Consider the following 20,061-nt stretch of genomic DNA (forward strand, 5'->3'; position numbering starts at 1 on the left):
AGCGCTGCGGGCAAATGATGATGTGATTCTTGTGTCGTTCTGTTATCTTGACAAAGACCAGAGAGATGGAAGTCAAGGGAGCAAACCCAAATACGACGTACACGTATTCGAATTGGCCGCGAAAAACGAGCCTTGGTGCGATAAATCAGCAGGTGCAGGTCACTTTGCCCACGCGACCTCCCTCCCGGTCGTCAAAATTCCAGGGATAACTGATTGAGTAGGTAGGTAACCTACCTAACCTTAGGAAACCTTACCTAAGGTACCCAAGGTTAGATGAACGCACTGGACCCGACATTTCGAGTCGGGTCGGGTCCCGGTCCCCTCCATGTTGCGTCATCCCGCCTGATGACCTGCTGTCTGCCAGGGGTTCTAGGTAGGACTATCCGAATGACATACTTCGAATAGCCTTGATTACACGTGCTGGACTGCAGTTTTGGGGAACCTGGAACCGTTGGCGGTCGAGGTAAAGGCCTGCCCGCCCGGAGCTGGCACGGCATTATTGGATAAGGTACCCTTCAGGCACCTTAGGTAACCACCTCAACCTCCCGACCGTCTGCAAGGTTACCTACAGGTAGGTACCTTAGATACCTAGTAAGGTAGGTGGGTGCCTTACCACCTAAGGTAGTCGGTGTGTTTACCTAAGGTATGACCTACCCATCAGCTTCCCCTTAGGTACCTAGGTAGTGCGGGGCCACACGATTTGGACCCCGCCAAACACGGCAAGACACCTATTATGCCGTGCGCCGATGCAACCAATTTGTTGATGTTGATATTGCTGCCGACTTTTTGACCTGGGCGCATGGAGTTGAATTCGTCGACAGCCATCACTGCTTCTCCATCTGTCACCGCCAGCGTCGCCTTCCCTGACACCGATATTGCACCTCCGAACGACTCGGTCGGTCCAGACAACGTAACTCTGCAACCTCTAATCGAATAGGCCATCCTCCTAGCATTTCCACCATGGCCGACCATCACGAGCCCAGCAGACAGCGTTCGACTTCCCGGACGCGCATGTCGCGTCCAACAACCCCGCTGCGCCCTTCGTCGCGATCTTCTTTTAGAGAGTCTGCCCGCGAAAGCATTCATGGCGGCGAACCTTTCCCCCTCAACACCTTCGAGCCCGCCTTTGCAGAGTTGTCCGACGCCATGGCCGACCTGGAAGCCAATATGATGCATTTCCAGCTGATGCACGAGAGTTTGGCCCGCTTCAGCGAGTCCTTCGCCAGCTTTCTGTATGGCCTCAACATGAACGCCTTCTGCGTCGATTATCCTGAAGTAAGCTGCTCGACGTAGAGCCTGTCTAGAGACCCGTGTTGACATCACATGCAGGGGCCAATCGCGGAATCTTTTCGACGTGTGAAGGAGCAAGAAGAGCCCGGCGTAAGCTCAGGTATGACGCAATATCCGGTAGACGTTGGACACAACTAACATTGCGTGTTCTAGCACCTGCTCGCGTAGCGCAATCCGTACCAGAGAACGACGGCGAAATGACCTTTATGTATTTGCTCCTGATTACACCTCTCTTGCCAACCTTCAGAAGGCATTTCTAATCGCCAGCAGGACTACGGACGTTTCCTTTGTCGAAAATCCTCCCGCTTCCGCCAAACCGACCCCGAGATTGAAGAACCCCGAAACAAAGGGATCACGAGTTCCGGCTCCGAGCATTCGCGGCGCTTCGACGCGGGGTACCAGGGGAGCACGTCGTGGGGCCGCCGAGTCTGAAAGAGGCCGGCCTAGCGGTCTGGCTCGAGCTCGCGGCCGTGGTGTTCGGTGAACGCATACCAATAAGTTTGTGTCATACCATGCAAGGAGGGCCACTACTTCTCCATCGGTCCAAGTTCCAGCGACGGGACCGCGCCCTAATGAGCCTCACGTGGCGTAGGGAGGCAGTAGGAAGATACAAAGGCCAGTTCGTCACGTCGTCGTGTAAGGGTATCATCTGGGGTCTCCTCTCGATCCTCCTCATGTAAACTTTGGGTGGAAGCGCACGCTGGTCTCCGCGCACTCAGGTCTCCATCTCAATCTCCTGATCAAGCGCCCGCTCGGGACCGCTTTTGTTGGGACCTTTGTTATCCGTCCGGAGGCCGACGACGGCCTCCGCGTCCTTCTGAGTGTAGGGCTCCTCGTTCAGCTGCTTGACCCTGGAGAAGAATTAGTCAGTAACGCCCGAAAATAACAAAAGCCGTAGCCCATGTCGGGAGCGAGTATGAGACGAACCTGCGCTTATGAGGCTTTCCCTTCTGGTGACCAGCAAGGCTGACCTCGGTATCGAACCACTTGGCGCATTCGACACAGTAGTGCTGGCCCATGCCAGGGAGATCTTCTGGCGCCTTGGTATCCTTCCATTGTCGCAGGTGCCGGGGAGAGAGCATGTCGGCCTTTATCTGATCGACGTCCCTGTATAATTCGTTAGGCTGGCCGCGCGCGGGGTCCCGGCAGAGTCGTTGAGGCCTACCTCGTCTTCCTCCGCGTCTTGGTCAACGTGCGCTTGTTGCCTACACCCATTTTGTTGGTTGATCGGCTACCTTTGACAGGAGAGATAGGAGTCCTCGTCGATTTGTCGGGTTGATTGGTGGCAGAATCCCAAAATGTGCACGTAGAGAATCGCGGCGGGGCAGAACTTTTGTGGCAACCGCAAAATTCCTTCACCGCTCAGAGGTGTGGGTGTTCTCGGCTCCGGCCCCGCTAAAAAGTTTGGACGACCTGACGGGCTGGTAGGTACGGCATCAATGACTAGACCTTACCTAACTAAGAGCCAACAGTAAGACCATCGAATCACGAGCGCGAACCTGGAAGCTGGACAAGACAAAGTCGCAAACCCCGCTGAGAACTCGCTCAATGGAAACCTAGGAGCAGACGGGCCTAGAATGCAGTATTGTCGGAAGAGAGACATCAAGCCCGTATCTTAGCGGAGACGGCTATGTGCACCGTGATGGCGTCTTCCGGCCTCGCGCAACCAGGGAACCATATCTGCTGCAGTGGTCGAGGCAAGAGGGACCAGAGCCAGCGCCCGGAGAGACCCGTGGCAAGAGGAGGCAGATACACGGTCTTGGCTACCTGGCCGGGGCTCTTTATGGGAGTCGAGCAATCAGCATCGTGAAGATGAGAAGCGGGTGTGACGTTTGTCAGTGCTAGATATCCTGCGTGACTAGAATTTAGAGTGGGTAGTAGAAGTGCGGGCTAAATCACACCCCGGCGCCATGATACTACAGGATGTGTAGAGTAAAACAACGTCGATGGACGATGACTTGCCCTTGGATGGGAGAAATTAAGCCAGCCCCCAGAATTCCAGGTCACGTGGCGATAAGAAAGGTCCCAAAGCATTGTATCCATCCTTATCTTTATGTTTGGGGGATCATCCGAAGGTGTCCGAGTGGGCAGCGCGCATGCAACAGCCTGTCTTCAATTTCCCGATCGCCGCCAAACACGAGCGTGCTTGGTTCCAACCCAAGCTTCCTCTGTTGCCCGGACCTGAATATAGGACCCATTGTTCAGAGCAGACGTTGACATTGGTTTCACACCAATCAGTCTGCAAAAAATCACCAAGCATCGCGCGCAAATATCGACTCCGTCAAACCCGGAGAAGACGGCACAATGGCCTCCAACGTGACGACCTTTAGCACCCTACGGGCGCGCTCCTACATATTTCGGCTGCCGCTGTTCACACGCATCGTAGTCGTCGCCATCGTCGCTGCATGGGCTGCAAGCTTACAATCCACTTGGGACGTGAAGGACTGGGGCGCGTTGATCCCGGATCAGCTTTCCTTCACAGCTTGTTAGTCCTCCCTCTCGTAAACCCCTTCTGCAATGGTTTCCCTGCTCACATTCGATTCTTTCTCTACAGCTTACCGGATGAATACGTACCCTTTCGTTCACGTCAACTTCATACACGTGTTCCTTAACTTGGTTGCACTGACACCGCTGCTTGAACGATTCGAAGCTGAATTTGGCACTCTCACTTCCATAGCCCTTTTTATCGGCCGTACGAATACACCTGTGTACCCCAAGATAAGTTGCGCTAGACTAAGATATGCCAGCACTCTCTACAATCCCGGCCGTCGTATACGTTTTGATCGAGCGATTCTTTCTCAAGGGCAACGTTGCTGTCATGGGCGCTAGGTAAGGACGGGACCTACCAGTGGGGAAAGGCCCAAAACGGCGCTGACGGTAGTGATAGTATATGGGTTTTCCTGCTCCTCGGCATGGAGGCAATTCGTACTTACAAGACGAATCCCTATTTGACGATCGCGACGCACTCGATTCCCACCTGGACGACCCCCTTGATTCTTGTTCTGGTCGTCACGGCTCTCGTCCCTGGCACGAGTCTGCTGGGCCACTTATGCGGTGTCTTAGTTGGGTATCTCTGTGAGTGGTCGCCGCTGTTGCAGTTACTCTCGTTCTCTAACGTATATATTCTTCCAGTTGGTCTCGGATACCTCAAGTTCCTCAGCCCGCCTGAGAAGGCTCTGCGCTGGGTCGAGTCGAAACTAAACCTATTGGGACGTCTGCCTCACTACGTAAGTGTAGACCAGAAGACATACGGTCGTTTCGGCGTTCTGCCCTCCAGCGGGCCCAGCGGGAGTGCACCGATTGCACTTGTTGGCAGCACGCAGAGGCTAGGTCCTTGAGCTAGAAGGACGTCTTTTACACTTGGGTTGCTGGAGAAGTGGGAGGGTTGCATCTTGGTCGGAGTTTGGAGTTACACCCGGGGCAAAATGCGGCATAATCGTGTCGGAAAGGGCCTAACATTGCCATGTTTTCCTCTTTTTTGTTCTCGAGAGTATAGTGCCGGACAGCAGCACTCCACAATGTACGTTCAGACCGACGGCGACGTCTTGAGACTTCAGATGTCGATAGAGGAAAAGTTAACAATTGGACTTTGTTGTTTACAATACGCCTCGGAAGATAGAGCCCTTGACTGGCATCCTCAACCTGTAATATTCATCATGGCGCCACTTGTATTGGAACTTTCACAAGAACGGGTGAAGCATAGAACCGCATGAGAGGATCGGTAGAAGGTCCTACTGTATACTACAAGGTGGTCGAATTGCGCAGCCGAAGCCGGGGTTTAGAAAGTCCCGCTTCGCGACAGGGGCGAGTCCGCGCCCGGATAACTGAATATTTGGACCCTCCATTCCGGGGGTTACCTACCTACCTTTCTGGCCCCTGCCCGAGCTCAGGTACCTTGCCTTATTCATACCTCCTGCATCCACGAACAGACAGCCCCTGGACCTGGAAGATGACGATTGTCCTCCAAAGAAGTTACAGCGCATACAAGCCGATCTGATTGTGCGATCGCGCAGCTTGCCCAAGCTGCTGCAGAACAGCTCTCGCCATGTCGCGACTTATCTGTGAGTACAAACTACTATTGGCTTGTGCCGTACAAGCAGCTCTGACATGGTCCTACTAGCTTCGGCCCTCTCGTTGCGACGCGATCCACGCATCCTCAAGCTTCCGCCGTACATTTCCCTTGCTTGCATCCTCGGCGGCATTGCATGGCTTTTTCTTTTGCCTCTGAATGACTACTCTCGGAAGACCTATATCTCCGAAAATGCGCTCCTTCCGGGTCAGGTGCACACATATTTTGGAGGCAGCGACCAAAACGTGTTGCGGGCATACAAGCACGAGGTCAACCTAGTCAAGGACAAGTCCAATTATGAGTAGGTAGTCGATCTCTGAACATGACGAGGCTGACTATACGCTGACATGATTTTGCTGCAGAATCAACGACAAACTCGAAGGCATCCTGAAGAGCGTCGGTCTCAAGGTCGGCCGCCAAAACTACACTTATGAATCGGCTGGTGACATCTATTCTGGCGAAAACATCTACGCCATTCTTCAAGCCCCGCGCGGCGACGCAACGGAAGCAATCGTGCTCGTGGCCGCCTGGAATACGATCGACAACCACTTCAACCAGAACGGCATTCCGCTGGCCGTGAGCCTGATCCGATACTTCAAGAGGTGGTCTCTATGGTCCAAGGACATCATCCTGGTCATCCCTCCGGATAGCAGGACGGGTACCCAGGCCTGGGTGGATGCCTATCATGACTCCCATGACTCCTCCCGCGTGAGTTCTTTGCCTCTGAAGTCCGGCGCTCTACAGGGAGCTATTGCAATCGACTACCCACAGGAACACCGTTTCGAGTCGATCCATGTCATTTATGACGGTATCAATGGCCAGCTTCCGAATCTGGACCTCATCAACTCCGTCGTCAACATTGCTGGCGGCCAAATGGGAATGGGCACCGCCATTCAGGAGATGTGGTCGCACTCGGACAAGTACCAGGACCGTCTGCGAACGATGCTCCGAGGCATGTTGAACCAGGGTCTAGGCCATGCCTCCGGCCCGCATAGCAGCTTCATTCCTTACCATGTCGACGCTGTCACTCTGCAACCTTTTGGTGAAGGATGGCATGATGAGATGGGCATGGGTCGTACGATTGAGGGCACTTTCCGCAGTCTGAACAACCTTCTTGAGCACCTCCACCAGAGCTTCTTCTTCTACCTGCTCATGCACAAGGAGAGATTCGTCAGCATTGGTACCTACCTTCCTAGCGCCATGATCTTGGCTGCAAGCTTCACCATCACTGCCATTTCATTGTGGGTAAAAAGTGGTCACCAGGAACAAAGCCTCGCCGCCAGGGCTGGACTTGGATCAGGCATCGCTGGTAGCTCGCTTAAAGGCTCCGGGGAAGACTTTGTGGATGAGAAGATGGCGCAGCCGCCCCGTACTCGGGCAGTTGAGCGTGATCTCTTCGTTCCGCTGGGCGTTGTGGCCATCTGCCAATTCCTCGGCGTTGTGCCATTGTACATCTTCAACCATGTGCCCGCCAATGTGAGCATCAACGATCTCAATTGTCACTTCCATTGCTGACTTGCGTTAGATGCTGTCTGGTGCCTACACTGTCCTTGCGCTCACCAACTGCGCCCTGCCCTTCCTGATGTCCTCCTTGCTGACATCCATCTACAACCCCACCGTTCAGCAGTATCAGCTCATCAAGTCATTTTCCCTCTTGCTGTTGGGTATGTTCCTCTCAGCTCTGGCAACGCTTAACTTCTCCCTGGCTTTCCTCGTTGGTGTCATGGCCAGTCCGCTGTCGTTCATGCAGCCGTGGCCGCACCATCCTTTAGCTCGCTGGGCATGTGCTGCGTTCCTTCAACTGGCGTCACCGACGGCAGCACTGTACTCCGTCTCATCGTACTTCAACATTAGCATCGGCGAGGTTCTCAAAGAGGCGGCTTTTGGATGGGACGTCTGGGGCATGTACACCCCGGTCATTATCTGGGGCGTGTGGTGGCCCGCCTGGCTGATGGGATCCATCATCGTGCTTGGGCATCCTGCTTCCCAGGCGACGAGAGTTTAGAATTAGACCGCGGTCCCAAGTGGGCTTTCATTAATGCGAGGAGTTTGTGGCACGATCAGCCCAAATATCAAGTCGTGATCTCGGGACCAGCATATCACGAACAGAAGGCCATGCCATTTTTGTCATCAGAATCGTTTCGGCCATAGCAAATGCCGGTTTCTCATCCTCTCTAAGTCTAGTGGTGTACACTGGTCTCCCTGGACCGATTTACAGACGTCATTTTTGCCTGTCCATAACATACCGTCCTTTAAGCAGCCCACACATCGCCACCCGCCGTCTCAATCCAGTTACCAAGCTGGTTGACTTGCGAGTCCCAATCGAGCAGCCGCTGACGCATGTTGGCGATCTGCTTCATGTCCAGTACCTTGGGCTGGACCCAAGTGATGTGCGCTACCTCGTCGACTTGGTCAATGTTTCCGCGCAAGAGACCCAGGCTGAGCGCCTTCATAATCAAGTGCTCAATCTCGTCCGGGCGAACCTTGGTCTCCTGGGCGATGGTGCTGAAGGACATGGCGCGGTCGTGGGGCGGGCGGCGGAAGACGGCCTCCGTCAGCGCAGCGAGGTAGATCTTCTGGCGCAGATGACCAGCGTTCTCATTGAGAAGCTCCTTCGACCGCATGCGGGCGGAGAGGGCCTCGAAACCCTGGAGATCACCACGGTTGAAGGCGAAGAGAAGGTCGCGGAACCACGAGTCCTGAGTATCCTTGAGGGCATCGAGGATGGGGTGCAGAAGAAGCTCGCCAAAGTTGTAGATGGTGTCGGACACCAGCGCGGCGATGCTGAGGTGCAACGCCCGTCTGTGGCGTTCCTGAGCTGTGAGAGAGTTGATGTCGATGCAGGCGAGGTAAAGGAGGGCGTTGCGGTAGTAGGCGGCGAAGTCCATCTTGCGCTGTAGTTGAATGCCACTTAGCGATGTTCCTTGTCAGAGAAGTGCTATAGCTCTCACCTGGTAGTAGTTGGCGTTTGCATCGTAGAAGGCGGCGTGAACGCTGGCCTCCACCGAATCGAAGCTGTCCAGTATTCTCTCGGCTGAGTCGAGATCCTTTCTAGCACCGTCCATATCCTCCAAGTTGAGCTTTACTCTGGCGACGGCCACCGACGCATATACGAGCGCATCTTGTGAATTCTCGTTGTCAACCTTCTTGGCTACACTCTGAAGGAATGCAAGACGCTCCTCGTCATCTGCCATGCCTCGTCAGCAATCCGAGCTGTCTTCTACTTGTCCCTGCGATCCTTACCCTTGCATTCCGTAGCGGCCTTCAGAGCGAGATCGACAAGCTTAAGCTGGTTGATCTTATCCGCAAACTTGAGAATGAAGATCTTGTAGAAGGGAAGCCGCTGAGGCTTGCTGCCCGGGTGGCTGAAGAATTGGACGAGGGCGTCGGTGAGCTGGTGCCAAAGTTTCCGCTCCCAGTAGTTCTCGAACTCGAGAACAAGATGCTGGAGCTCCTCCGGGGCCTCGTCGCGCTGCTCCGCCAGGAAGTCAGGAATTGTGTCGACGTTCATCTTGGTGAAAGTTGATGATGGTGAGGCTCGAATGGCGGGGGAGGAGAGCTTCAGATGCTCGGTAACGACACAATCGGTGTTTGTTGCGGAAGTCGCAGCTTTGTTGTTAGTTCTGGGGTTCGCAAACGGTGATCCGAGTGTCTGATATCGTTTTTTCCCCTTTCGTTCGGCGGAACCCGTATCGTTGTAGGTGGTATGAGGATGCGTTGACGAAAGCAAGCTCCGGAGCGGAGGGACGACGTAGTATAACGCGGCTAGCTAGTAGCCTGGTCAGTCAGCTACGTGCTGCGTACCTGCCTTAGCAAACACGCATTTGGACCCAGAACCTCTTACCTAAGCTGGGATGTGGGCCTGTAGCTGCTGGAACCAATGGTTGTTTTTCCGATCCTATGACCAGATACGGTCCGTGCTCCCCACGTGACCCGCTCACCTTCCGTCCGGGATTCTTGATCAAGCCCGCGGGTTTGGAGCTTTCGGTAGTATTGAAGCATTCGATTGCCAGTCAATTGGGAGGCAACCGAACTCTCTCGCTGCTGCCTCAATATTTGACAATGGCCTCCTTTCCGACCGCCGTGCGGTCAACGCAGAAGGTCGCACACAATGTCCTCAGAAGGCAACCCATCTCCGACGTTGCCATTACCCGCACCGGCAAGCCCATCCTGCGAACCCAGGGCGGAAGGTAGGCATAGTGATCAAATTGCGCCAACCGAGAGCTTCACTGACCCTCACATTGTCTAGACACTCTCTCGGTGGTATGCGTTACCTTCCTCGATCACGAATTCAGTCTAAGAGCGGGTTACAGGACACACCGCGACCGTCTTCGGCGCAACGGGCCAAGTTGGACGATACATTGTGAACAGGCTGGGTACGAACTAGATACATTCGAGCGCCGCAACACGTCTGACTGTGCACGACAGCTCGTCAGGGATGCACCGTTGTCATCCCCTTTCGCGAGGAGATGGCCAAGCGCCATCTCAAGGTTGCCGGTGACCTCGGCCGCGTCGTCTTCATTGTGCGCCCCCAACGTAATATCGAGATGGACAGCGAGCGGCAGCTAAAATTTGCGATAGGAGTACGACCTCCACAACACTCAGTCGATTGAGGAGAGCGTTAGACACTCGGATGTCGTTTATAACCTGGTTGGCCGAAATTACCCCACCAAGTAGGTTATCTAGACGACAGAGACCAGGAGAGCAACAGCTGACAACGCGCGTAGGAACTTCTCTCTCGAGGATGTTCACGTTGAAGGAACAGAGCGGATAGCCGAGGCTGTGGCCAAGTACGATGTCGACCGCTTCATCCACATGTCCAGTCACAGCGCCAGCCTGGAGTCCCCTTCGGAGTTCTACCGTACCAAGGTCAGAAGCAACACGTCCTAGCCGCAGGCATTGATCTAACCACCCCTCTAGGCCCGCGGAGAGCAAGTCGCCCGTAGTATTTTCCCCGAGACAACCATCGTCAGACCGGCACCCATCTTCGGCTTCGAGGACAAGCTTCTCCTCAAGCTTGCTAGCGTCATGAACCTCCTCACTTCCAACAACATGCAGGAGAGATATTGGCCCGTTCATGTAAGTTTTGATCTCTGAAGTTGGCTGCGTTTGAAATCTGACGTTCGTAGTCCATCGATGTCGGCCAGGCTCTTGAGTTGATGCTCTACGACGACAGCACGGCGGGCCAGACCTTTGAGCTTTACGGACCCAAGAACTACTCAACGGCCGAGATCGCCGAGTTTGTGGACCGCGAAATCTTCAAGAAGCGCCGCCACATCAACGTTCCCAAGCAGATTCTACAGCCCGTCGCCGCTCTTCTGAACAAGTATCTCTGGTGGGACATCATGTCCGCCGATGAGATCGAGCGCGAGTTCATTGACCAGGAGATTGATGAGTCGGCCAAGACCTTCAAGGACCTCGGCATGGAGCCCGGAGACATTGCTAAGTTCACGTACCACTATCTGGTAAGAAGATTTGCGGCTTTCGTGAAGATTTCCTAAACTAACGCCCCTCTAGCAAGGATTCCGCAGCGGCAACTTCTACGACCTTCCCCCAGCGACCGAAAAGGAAAAGAGGGAGGAGCGCAAGTACCTGCACGTTCTCGACGACCAGTAAATCTGGGTTCCATTTGCGTGAGGAAATTGATTCAGGGCCAGCAAGTCGTTTAGAGTGTATATAGTAGTCAGCTAGAGAAGTTGCAAAAGTCGAGGAATCCATGTACAGTTATGAATAAGCTGGCTTGAGATACTTTGAGCGCGGCAGAAAGACCGCACTGTTGTGACATCGGTAGGTGCTGCCGGTAATCATCGACTAATTAAACGCTTGCCGTGCTAGCTGATTCGCGGGTTTCCCGCACTGCAAACTGGGTCCCTCACGAACTCACCACCCACCAACCTAGAGCATCGAGTGACAATTCACAAACGGGCCGAGCTACCAAACCAGCGCGACAGACGGCTGGAGCCTCTTTCTTCGGATCAGGTATACAGCTGGAAATCTTTTCAGCATGTCGAATTCAGACAGCGACGACGAGCCACTGTAAGATAGAACTCCCGAAACTTTTGCGAATTTTTCAACGCATGAGCCACCCCACCACGCAAACGCCGCAATCCCTCACAGCAAACAAGCGATTAACGTATGACCCCCAGCGTCCTCTCCTCCCATGCCCTCGCAGCGTTGGCTGAGTTCAATTCCGAGAAGGATGCTCACCAAGAGAAATTCGCCAAGCTCCAAGCCCAGGCCGAGGCCAACGCAGCGGGCGGTGCTCCGCTTTCCATGGACGCCTTCACCGAGGACTGGAACGAGTCGCAGTTTTGGGTACGTGACTGATAGCTGTGATCGCTTTCACAAAGACGGGACTCAGGATTTTTTCGAATGTAGTACTCGGATGAAACAGCCAAGCTAGTTGCTAGCCAACTTCTCGAGGGTGCCGGCGAGGGGTCCACCATCGGCGTCGTGTCTGCCCCGAGTGTGTTCGTCGCATTGCGCAACCTGTTGGTATGAATGAAGGCTACTTCTAACTCCGTTATACACTCCTTGGCTGACATGGACAAGAATGATCCCGCTCAGAGCAAAGGACGGCCAAAGGTGGTGCTACTGGAGCACGACATGCGTTTCAACGTCTTCCCAGAGTTCGTCTTCTACGACTTCCAACAGCCCTTCAAGCTCCCAGGTACGATCCTCACAGAATCCACGTGAAATGAATCAACGGGCTTGAATACACAACTCACGATACGACTTAGCCGAGCTCAAGGGTGCTTTCGACCGCATTGTATGCGATCCGCCGTTCCTCAGCGAGGATTGCCAGACTAAGGGTAAGGAGCCCAGCTACTGACGATGGATTGCATATTGAATGCAGCTGCTGAAAACCTCATAGCTGCCATGACGGTGCGATGGATGATGAAGCCAGATTCTGCAGCCAGCGGTCGGGTTATTGTATGCACTGGCGAGAGGATGGAGAGCCTCGTCACCAAAGTGTACAAAGCCCTCGGTGTGAAGACGACGACCTTTGAGCCAAAGCATGCTAGAGGCCTTAGCAACGAATTCTACTGTTACGCCAATTTTGAATGTAAAGACTGGAGCTGGCGGGAGGCGGCTAGCTGACGGGACTACAGTGGTTTCCTGTTCGCATAGTCACATTCAAATAGTAGGGAGAAAAGTCTGGCATAAAGTAGTAATACATTCGCTGCTTTCTCGCTGTTCTATACAAAGATGGCTCTTCCATATCGCCTGGGTTGCGTTGCGAAAGCCTAACATCCAAGGCGGTTCTGCCCAAACCCAAAGATGATGCAAGACTGGTTTCTTTCCAACGCCGGCAAATGCTTACAGACACCTTATTGCCCTCCCTTTTGGGTCAAACCGCCGATGCTTTTGTTTAAGGCGTTGCTCATCATCTTCTCGGCAGAAGACGTGTTTTTCTCCCGTAGCTGTTTAGGAGAGGGAGCGGATTATGTAGAAGAGGAGGTAAGGTTGGGCGCTGAGGACATCTGACTTGGATGCCATCTCGACCTTGTGATCATTGAACTTGAACCACTGCGGCAGAATTAGCCGGTGCGTCCACATCGTCACAGGGAAGCACTCACCTGGTCGCCTACCCGGCAGTAGGACACGTAGTGACCTGGGCCAGCAGGTCAGTCTTGATCTATACGTTCGATTACCAGGGCCCGTGACTTACCGGTATCGATCTCGCCGACGTGGACGACAACGCTGAGGAGATCGTAGGTGCAAGATCTGCCGAGCTCAAAGGAGTCCTTCACTTCTGTTCCCCGGCCTCTGCTCGTGTACGGCAACATGTTAAGTTGCAGTGGGAAGTTGACTACGGTATCGATCTTTGACGGCGCCCTGTCATGGCGCCCCTGCTTGTATTCGAAGCGCTGTAAGGGGTCAGCGAAACCAATCGGCCACTGTGACGGTCATGACAAACCTTTAACTGTATAGCAAGCACGTTAGGCAGACGCTTGATACTGGTATTTCTTCGTGCTTGCTGCATTCCGTTGCAGTTGTGGCAGCGATACTCGCACTTGTCATATTTGACATATTCTTCGTCCAGGCACTCTTGGAGAGTCAGGCTCGGTGCCTTCTGCCCTCCCTTTTTCCTCTTCTGGCCCAGGTTCTCCAAGCCGAGACTGAGGTCGAGGAATGATTGCACGGCGTTTGTGACCCCGCCGCAATTTTGACACGTTGTTGAACTCTGGAGCTTGCCGTAAAACGTTTGGTGGATGATGCAGTTGCACGTGTGCTCGCTACCCGTCTCCGGCTTCTTACCATCCCCGTTACGCTCGTGGAGCTCCTCTGCAAGGAACTGGAAAAACTCGTGCGCATCTTGCTCTTTGGTGGTGACAAGATTCTCAAAGGCCTTCTTTTCCGAAATCCAGAATCCCGAGAGAATGCTAGCCGCCGTGAATCCATTAGTATTCTCAACAGCGTAGAAATCCTGGAACATGTCATCCATGGCGCAGCTCAGGCAATTTGACACATTGCAGTCGTTGCTCTGGTGACCATCGCTGAGATAGAAGTTGCGCAGCAAGGGGTTATGCAGGAGGCTCTGCAACACGACATTCTGGTAACAGGTTGCTCCAGCGTTGTAGATCCCGCGCAAGCCGTTGGCTTTGCAAGACGCCGGGGCTGTGTTGGTAGAAATGTACAGAGGGTTGTCCTTAATGCTGTCTGAGAACATCTCGTCATGCTTCCTCTTGCGGTCTGTGGAAGATGTTAGCTATTCATCGAACAAAAAGAATGGGGTGTCCAGGCCAGATGGATGGCCTCTGGGGTCATGGCGTACTTGAGAAGGTTCCATTGCCCATCTTTCGTACACGCAACTCCTCGAGTGTAGGATCCCACACCAAATCGTCACAGATCTGGCAGTAAAGGGCACCACTCCGAGAGTCCACGTCTGGTATTGTCAGCAGCTGCAGGTAAGCCCAGAGAAGGTGCAAACGTACAGAAGCGGTGCTGTTTCTTTGTGCCATGCTTCAGGCGGTCGTCCTCATTTACAATGGTTGAGCATTGAAGACAGAGATAGTTGGATGTGAGGGAAGTCACAACAAGTCCATCAGAGTTCTTAGAGGTCTGGGGGACAATTGGTGTACCCTCAAAGATGTTCTTCAAAATCATCTTATAGTGGAAGACTGAGGAGTTCATAATGTCCTGGGACTGTGACAACAGCCTCTGGACATGCTCTGCAGGTTTGTGGTCAGCTTTGGTTCAACAGTCCAGCCCTGTATCCAATCCTGGCTGAAAGGGGCATACGGACCGCAGCCAAAAACAGGTGTGCCAGCAACTGGTGACTTGACCTTGGCGGTCTTGGGCGACATTGGTGTTGTTGGCCTTGCCGACATTTTGTTTGTGTGGATGACCGTGTAAGGTCTTCAACTGAACTGGTGCGTGGGAAGCCCGCCGAAAAACTGTCAATCGCAGTCTTGATGGTGTCGTTCGATCTTGGATAGCTTGCGACAGCCTGGAAGTAGCTGTCTGTGATGGAAAGGATATTTTCGGCTCAGCGACGATAGGGAAGGGAAAGCGATCGGCGGCGGTCGGTTGAACGGCGGGGAAAACGATGGCAAGAAATCTGCCGCTACCTGCCACCAATTGTTAGCTCTCAGTCTCTAGGATTGCGATGGAAATCTCGTGTGAGGAATCTACGGAGAGATTATTACCTGTTCAGGCAAGAACCGAGCAAAAGACAGCTGGGTGGTGCTGGGGTTGAGAAGCGATTCAATGGCTGGTGATGAAGCTTCTAGATAGCGCAAGCCGGGCGCTGGAAAGGTGATTGTTTGCTCCGATGGAAGGCGGCAATGGAAGCTACCTTGGGAAGGGAGCACGACGGCTAGCAGTAGCAGCAGCGTCTGTCGCTCTGCAACGGAGAGGGCACCTCAGTTCGAAATCTCGACTGCGCGCAAGGAAAGAGCAATTCGGGGAGGTTTGGACGATCCCTGAAGATGCAATTGTTGGAGCTGGGCCCGAGTGCACAGACAAGACCACGCTCTCACGCTCACGCTCACGCTCACGCCGGTGCCATTGGAGAGACAGGAGGCATGAGGGCAGCCAACAGCAATAATTCCCATTATCCATCACCTTATCGGCACCTGATCGCTTATCGATAAGAATGAGTGTTATCCGCCCGCCGCTTTGCCCCTGAAAGCCCCCTCGTTCCACTGGCTCTCAGCGCTCGGAATGGAACTTTATAGTGGAGTAGAGCTGGGATCAGCCGTCAACGCCAGCGGGTGTGAGGTCACCAGCACCGCAATCAATGAGTGCCGTGATGAGGTAAGCCAGCGCAACGGGTACCGTGCCTCAAGTACCTACCTAAGGTAAGAACCTTTATCTTAGGGCGCAAGGGCGCTCGGCCTCAATCAACCTCGGCATTTTGGCTGCGACCCCTCGATTGCGCCTTTCCGTTACTTGCTTTGCCCAAATTCTGACAATCCCATCGCAGATCACAGTACTTAGTTTTCTTCATAAGGAGATGATGCAGGGTCTGACTCCAGGCAAATTCTCAACTCGGGCTTACAACGTCGGTCCGTGACTAACAAGACGACTCCACCGCTCCTCCTTCTCCTCCTCCGGCTACCGATATCTTTACTCTGCAAGCGTCATCAACAACATCAAGATGGCGACGCAACTCGTTCCCTTGCCGGAGGTTGAGCGCCTCAGCCCTATTTGCATCCGCGTTTTGGCTGGCAATCCGGGGAAATTCACGCTGCAAGGCACCAACACGTACCTGCTCGGCCGGGGCAACCGACGCATACTCATCGACACCGGTGAGGGCAAGCCATCTTGGATAGCAGCCGTCAAGTCAATTCTTGAGCAGGAAAAGGCCGCCATCGAAACTGTGTTGATCACTCACTGGCACGGCGATCACCAAGGCGGCATCGAACAGTTGCGCAGTTTGTCGCCCGCGTCCAAGATTTACAAAAACCAACCCGAGGAGGGCCAGTTGGACATTCAGGATGGTCAGAAATTCGTCGTCGATGGAGCCAGCCTCACGGCCATTTTCACCCCGGGACACACGGTGGATCACATGGCATTCGTCTTGGGAGAAGAGGACGCCATGTTCACGGCGGACAACGTTTTGGGCCAGGGAACAGCTGTGTTCGAGGACCTCGCCACTTATATCAACAGCCTGGACAAAATGCGGCGCCTGTTCAAGGGCAGAGCGTATCCGGGACATGGGCCAGTCATTGACAACGGCCCATCAAAAATCGTCGAGTACATCAACCACAGAAAGACGAGAGAGGATCAGGTCATCCGTACGCTGAAGACCAAGAGAGAAGCCGGTGCAGAGGGCCCACGGGATGCCTGGACACCTATGGAGCTGGTCAAAGTCATATACCACGATGTGCCGGAGGAGTTGCATGCTCCGGCGTGCGGTGGGGTCATTCAGATTCTTGATAAGCTTGAAAACGAAGACAAGGTTACTCAGAGCAACGACAGATGGACATGGAAAGATCGATCGTCGTTGTAGTCGGGCCGTGGTATTTTCTGCATTGCGCGTTGCTGGATTCGCGTTGCATCCACAGTCACTGACGGACGTTGGGCGGGACTTCGGGGCCGAAGACGGGAACCCGATGCCGTGAGACGGTATGTTCTCCTAGATCCGATCGCAGGAAGATGAGTCGACGAGGCGGGGAAACCGTCAGCTCTGGTGGGTGGATCGTGCGATGATAGCATCCAGACGTTTCCGTGGCGGGTTCGAATTACATTTGAAAAGCTCCCCACGTGTTAATGTCAGCCGGGACTTGGGATTCAGGCGCACATGCAGCTGGCGGTGATGTTGGCCAGGCTGGTGTGTACAGGTAGCAAAGGCTGGCTGTCAGGGCTTTCGGAAGGTTCGGACGAGCCATGTTCCATGTCAGGTCCAGTCATTGACCGGAAGCGGGATGACGTCCAGCGCGTGGCTAACCTAAAAGCTGAGAGTAACAGCGGGGTTTTGGGGTTGTGGTGTGGTTCATGTACGTTTTTTTTTTTTTTTTTTTTTTTTTTTTTTTGGATGTGACCCAGATGTTGACTTGCGGTGAACATCAGGAGACGAGGCCGCGGATTGCGATCCCGTGATCGATGCGGGTCGGGCTCCGACTTGTCTCCGGCGTCCGCGGCAGTGACGATAAAGAAAGGGAAGAGGGGCCGTAAAATGTGGATGGACTCGTGGATCCAGGCAGGGCAGAGAAGGCGGGATCACGATTTTGATGGATGGATCGGAGCAGGGATCTGTTCTGTGCGAACCTAGATTAAGGTACCTAGTCGTTAATTACTTTAGGCCTGGGCGGGTACTTCGTAGGTACGTAAGTAGTTGGAAGCGGGTGGTGGAAATTTCATGTTTGTTTACATTTTACATTTTCCAGTGTAAGTGTTACTTGACTCTTTCCTTTCAAGTATATACCGTGCTCCCGGTCATTAGATACCTTACTGACTTGATCCCACACCGCAACTACAGACGATGGAGCGTGGTAGAGTTACCGCGAGGCGGCGGCCGCCGAGTGTTTTCCGAATATAAATACATCGTCCTATTTCCCTGCTTCTACTCGGTGAATTGCGTCTGCAAATCACGAAGTGGCTTGGACGGGGCCGACACCACCACGACCATGACCATGAACACGGTGCCATCGCATGCGCATGTGACGAGCGGGGTCAGTACACCTACCTACGTGCCCCTGTAGCAATGATATCTGATAATGGAATGGATAAGTTACGCTTCTTGACCTCTCAACGACGGAATGAAAACGGTGGAATCGAGAGAGCCCACCCGCCGAAGCCGAAGGCGTACATTGAATTGGCGTCTTGTTTCTCCCACATGTTTTTATACAAACAGACCGTCCTGAACTTCAGCCCTGCGTTACTGCTGCTAACATGGAAAAAGGTAGGCAACGTCCAAGTGATGTACTCGTGCGCTAAGGCTGACTGGCTTTCTCCCTGCGGAACGTCTCGATGCCTTTATTTGTTTGGTGCCGCCGCAGACCCATGTCACGGACATGATCGGAACTGAGAAGGAACAGACAGGATGGGCTGCAATACACATAGCACTGCTGCAGCGACGTTAGGTTGTAGTCAAAAATGGTGCGGCCCACGGCACGGCGGAGACTCGGAAGAGCGACCAACAACTAGCGCCGCTCATCATCGGTACTTCGCGCTTCCCGCTTCGGCCGGCATTTCGTTGATTAATAACGACATGCGACGGGCGATGGGATGCGATGCTGACCTCGTCTTACCTCACCCAAGGCACCAACAGGTATGCCACATGTTTGGTAGGGATGACACCGTGACACCCACTTCTGCTTGCGTGCCCCGTGTGACTCAAACACGGGCCAGATGCGAGCATCAAGACGCCCCGGCCAACAAGACGGAGAGGGCGCCACGACTTTGATGTCAGCACAGCATCTTACGTGGAGGCGTTGGGGCCAGGTGGGATTTGGTGGCAGTTCATCAACGCCGGGGACTTGGAGGTTGTCGTTAAACTCCGAGGCCACCCATGGTAGGCCCTTGGGAAACGGTCCGGTAATCGGCTTCTGAAGCTTGGCTTGGCGATCCAACGAACGTTTCCTCGCAGTACGAATAGTGTACCTTATTCTCCGTTCGTGCCGGGGGTCTGGCAGACTCGTGGGATGCAAACAGCCGGCATGGCCGTTGCCTCAGAGAAGAGCCGGGATCTTGGGGAATCACCTTTGCTGAGTTGTGTTGTCTAAACAATGGAGACCTGGGCGGGCTGAGGTTGTAAGTGTTTATAGTGCAGAAGACATACATCGGATTTGATTATGTGACAAAGGATGAAGGCCAATTGGTAGAACTCCAAACAGAAGACTGGTGATGTTCTGAGATGGCGATGGTGGGATGTCAGCGGATACAGGCGTAACGTCGAGATGCGTCAACACCGACTTTGCATATACGTTGACTCCGATAATGGAAACACTTGGAAATTGTTTTGTTTCTTCTCTCCTGGGCCTCTGCCTACGGTATGTTTTTTTTTTTTTTTTTTTTTTTCAAAGTCTGGTGTCGTCACTGCCGCCAATCCCGCTGCTATTGGGTTCCATAAGGCTGGGTGGTCAGGTCTAGGCTCTAATTAGCGCCACAGCTCCGCCCTGTTGAGAGGGGAAAAGGGAAAAAAATATTCTGCTTCTGGAATCCCGAAGAGCGGATTATCCATCTCTTGCTTCCTGGACAACATACAACCTGTCCCGGTCACACCCAACACTTACATCACTTCCCGCGCCAGCCAAGGCAAGGCAGTTCGGTTCAGCGGGTTCCATTGGCACGGTGGTCTTGCCTACCTCCGCCGCCGACATTTTCGTTTCTCGCTGGAGGTCGCGTGGATGCCTTCGGAACCCTCGGAGTCGGCCTCTGCACCTTTTCACCGTCGAGGGACTTACACGCAACCCTGCCTTCCCTGCCCCGTCTGGCCTCGCCGTGGATCGCGGCCACTATTCGCAGTCGCTTTGCTCTTTGTCACCCACTGGACAGTGTACAGATACCATCCAGTGTACAACTGATGGGCGTGCCTAGATGACCAGACTGCCCGGCGGACCGGCATTGTCGTCGTCCTCATCCACCGCCTCTGTCATGTTGTACACACTGCTGACCGGGACTTGCTCTTGACGTAACTCGTCCCATCGCGAGTACCGTCTTCGTACCCTACGCTGCATTACTACTACCAATGATCTTGGGTTGTCGCGAAGGAATGGGCCTCTCTCGGCCTCCGCTCCGGTCTTGTAAGG

General features: G+C 53.9%; 7 protein-coding genes across 7 annotated transcripts; 4 read left to right on the plus strand and 3 right to left on the minus strand.

Annotated features, from left to right (window-relative positions):
* Positions 1 to 960: 960 nt before the first annotated feature.
* CkaCkLH20_12069 (DASH complex subunit Dam1) lies at positions 961 to 1,774 on the plus strand (the record flags this gene model as incomplete). Its single annotated transcript, XM_038894783.1, has 4 exons — positions 961 to 1,275; positions 1,330 to 1,390; positions 1,444 to 1,498; positions 1,561 to 1,774. 4 exons carry the CDS (start codon positions 961 to 963, stop codon positions 1,772 to 1,774), a joined length of 645 nt encoding a protein of 214 aa, XP_038739863.1.
* Positions 1,775 to 2,005: 231 nt separating this feature from the next.
* CkaCkLH20_12070 (C2H2 finger domain-containing protein) lies at positions 2,006 to 2,505 on the minus strand (the record flags this gene model as incomplete). Its single annotated transcript, XM_038894784.1, has 3 exons — positions 2,006 to 2,141; positions 2,218 to 2,397; positions 2,456 to 2,505. 3 exons carry the CDS (start codon positions 2,503 to 2,505, stop codon positions 2,006 to 2,008), a joined length of 366 nt encoding a protein of 121 aa, XP_038739864.1.
* Positions 2,506 to 3,594: 1,089 nt separating this feature from the next.
* CkaCkLH20_12071 (uncharacterized protein) lies at positions 3,595 to 7,364 on the plus strand (the record flags this gene model as incomplete). Its single annotated transcript, XM_038894785.1, has 9 exons — positions 3,595 to 3,775; positions 3,845 to 3,982; positions 4,038 to 4,119; positions 4,178 to 4,365; positions 4,423 to 4,517; positions 5,304 to 5,355; positions 5,411 to 5,660; positions 5,722 to 6,835; positions 6,885 to 7,364. 9 exons carry the CDS (start codon positions 3,595 to 3,597, stop codon positions 7,362 to 7,364), a joined length of 2,580 nt encoding a protein of 859 aa, XP_038739865.1.
* A 247-nt stretch (positions 7,365 to 7,611) lies between these two features.
* Positions 7,612 to 8,870, minus strand: CkaCkLH20_12072 (proteasome regulatory particle subunit; the record flags this gene model as incomplete). The annotated part of the gene is made up of 3 exons (XM_038894786.1): positions 7,612 to 8,253; positions 8,311 to 8,546; positions 8,603 to 8,870. The coding sequence occupies 3 exons, from the start codon at positions 8,868 to 8,870 to the stop codon at positions 7,612 to 7,614; spliced, it is 1,146 nt and encodes a 381-aa protein (XP_038739866.1).
* Positions 8,871 to 9,421: 551 nt separating this feature from the next.
* Positions 9,422 to 12,460, plus strand: CkaCkLH20_12073 (uncharacterized protein; the record flags this gene model as incomplete). The annotated part of the gene is made up of 14 exons (XM_038894787.1): positions 9,422 to 9,549; positions 9,609 to 9,622; positions 9,673 to 9,735; positions 9,788 to 9,882; positions 9,941 to 10,032; positions 10,087 to 10,228; positions 10,280 to 10,438; positions 10,489 to 10,824; positions 10,877 to 10,971; positions 11,506 to 11,674; positions 11,738 to 11,854; positions 11,912 to 12,029; positions 12,100 to 12,171; positions 12,234 to 12,460. 14 exons carry the CDS (start codon positions 9,422 to 9,424, stop codon positions 12,458 to 12,460), a joined length of 1,827 nt encoding a protein of 608 aa, XP_038739867.1.
* A 327-nt stretch (positions 12,461 to 12,787) lies between these two features.
* CkaCkLH20_12074 (ubiquitin carboxyl-terminal hydrolase) lies at positions 12,788 to 14,694 on the minus strand (the record flags this gene model as incomplete). Its single annotated transcript, XM_038894788.1, has 7 exons — positions 12,788 to 12,889; positions 12,940 to 12,974; positions 13,032 to 13,230; positions 13,281 to 14,056; positions 14,139 to 14,249; positions 14,299 to 14,535; positions 14,610 to 14,694. The coding sequence occupies 7 exons, from the start codon at positions 14,692 to 14,694 to the stop codon at positions 12,788 to 12,790; spliced, it is 1,545 nt and encodes a 514-aa protein (XP_038739868.1).
* Positions 14,695 to 15,965: 1,271 nt separating this feature from the next.
* On the plus strand, positions 15,966 to 16,820 carry CkaCkLH20_12075 (metallo-beta-lactamase domain-containing protein; the record flags this gene model as incomplete). The annotated part of the gene is made up of 1 exon (XM_038894789.1): positions 15,966 to 16,820. The coding sequence occupies one exon, from the start codon at positions 15,966 to 15,968 to the stop codon at positions 16,818 to 16,820; it is 855 nt and encodes a 284-aa protein (XP_038739869.1).
* Positions 16,821 to 20,061: the final 3,241 nt, after the last annotated feature.

This window comes from Colletotrichum karsti (genome assembly GCF_011947395.1).
Source record: "Colletotrichum karsti strain CkLH20 chromosome Unknown Scaffold54, whole genome shotgun sequence".
NCBI classification, from domain to species: domain Eukaryota; kingdom Fungi; phylum Ascomycota; class Sordariomycetes; order Glomerellales; family Glomerellaceae; genus Colletotrichum; species Colletotrichum karsti.